General features: G+C 51.9%; 1 protein-coding gene across 1 annotated transcript; it reads left to right on the top strand.

The window, feature by feature from the left end:
• Positions 1–6: 6 nt before the first annotated feature.
• On the top strand, positions 7–1,058 carry LOC145719318 (GTPase IMAP family member 4-like; the record flags this gene model as incomplete). Its single annotated transcript, XM_081810815.1, has 1 exon — positions 7–1,058. A coding segment is annotated over exon 1 (882 nt), but the record flags the coding sequence as incomplete, so codon positions are not given.
• Positions 1,059–1,064: the final 6 nt, after the last annotated feature.

Genomic DNA, 1,064 nt, shown 5'->3' with positions numbered 1-1,064 from the left:
GGCAAGAGGAACATCAGGCTTTCTGTAGACTTTCAATAGGGCTTCTGTAGAAAGGCCTTCTGTAGCGTTCCTGTGAGTGCAGAGGTCGCTCACGGGAGGGGAGCCTAGGGCAAGAGAGGAGGAGTGTGTGAGTGGAACAGGAGCCCTGCTGGGGAAAGGGCCAGAGGTCCATCCTAATGCCCTGGCTTTTGTTTCCTGATGTCCCAGGGCTTGGAACCCAAGACCACAGAGATGCACAACTGAGACTTGTCTTAGTGGGTAAGACTGGAGCAGGAAAAAGTGCAACGGGCAACAGCATCCTTGGAGAGAAAGTGTTTCTTTCCAGCCTTGCAGCAAAATCAGTCACCAAGGTCTGTAAGAAAGGGGGCATCCGGTGGCAAGGGAGAGAACTTGTCGTCGTGGATACGCCTGGCATTTTCGACCCCGAGGTACGGGATGCTGACACTGGCAAGGAGATCGCTCACTGCATCCTCCTGACCTCCCCTGGACCTCATGCTCTGCTCCTGGTGGTCTCGCTGGGCCGGTACACGCAGGAAGAGTTCAAGTCCACGAAGAAGGTTCTGGAAATGTTTGGAACCCAAGCTAGGAGATACATGATTCTCTTATTCACCCGGAAAGATGAGTTGGAGGGCATGAGTTTCCATAAATTTTTAGAGCACGCTCCAGACAGCATGCGAGAGCTGGTGGATGAGTTTGGGGATCGCTACTGCCTGTTCAACAATCGGGCGACAGGAGCTGAGCAGGAGGCCCAGAGAACGCAGCTGCTGGCGCTGGTCCAGCGCGTCATGGTGGAGAACAAAGGAAAGTGCTTCACCAATAAGATGTTCCAAAAGGCCGAAGAGGAGATTCAGAAACAAGTCCAAGTGACACAAGATTTTTACAGAGCAGAGCTAGAGAGACGGATAGTGCAGATCAGAGAGGAGTTCGAAGAGAAAATCAGAAAGCTGGAGGGCAAACTGGAGCAGCAGAAACAAAAGGAAGAAATGGAGCGAGAATTAGCAGAGAAGGAGGCTCTCTATGCTCTAAAGCAGCAAAATGCCAGAGATGAAGTTGAGAGTCAAGGT

Source organism: Leptonychotes weddellii, unplaced genomic scaffold (assembly GCF_054177405.1).
Source record: "Leptonychotes weddellii isolate Sample4059 unplaced genomic scaffold, ASM5417740v2 HiC_scaffold_38081, whole genome shotgun sequence".
Classification (NCBI taxonomy): Eukaryota; Metazoa; Chordata; class Mammalia; order Carnivora; family Phocidae; genus Leptonychotes; species Leptonychotes weddellii.
This window is presented reverse-complemented; position numbering and strand designations above follow the sequence as displayed.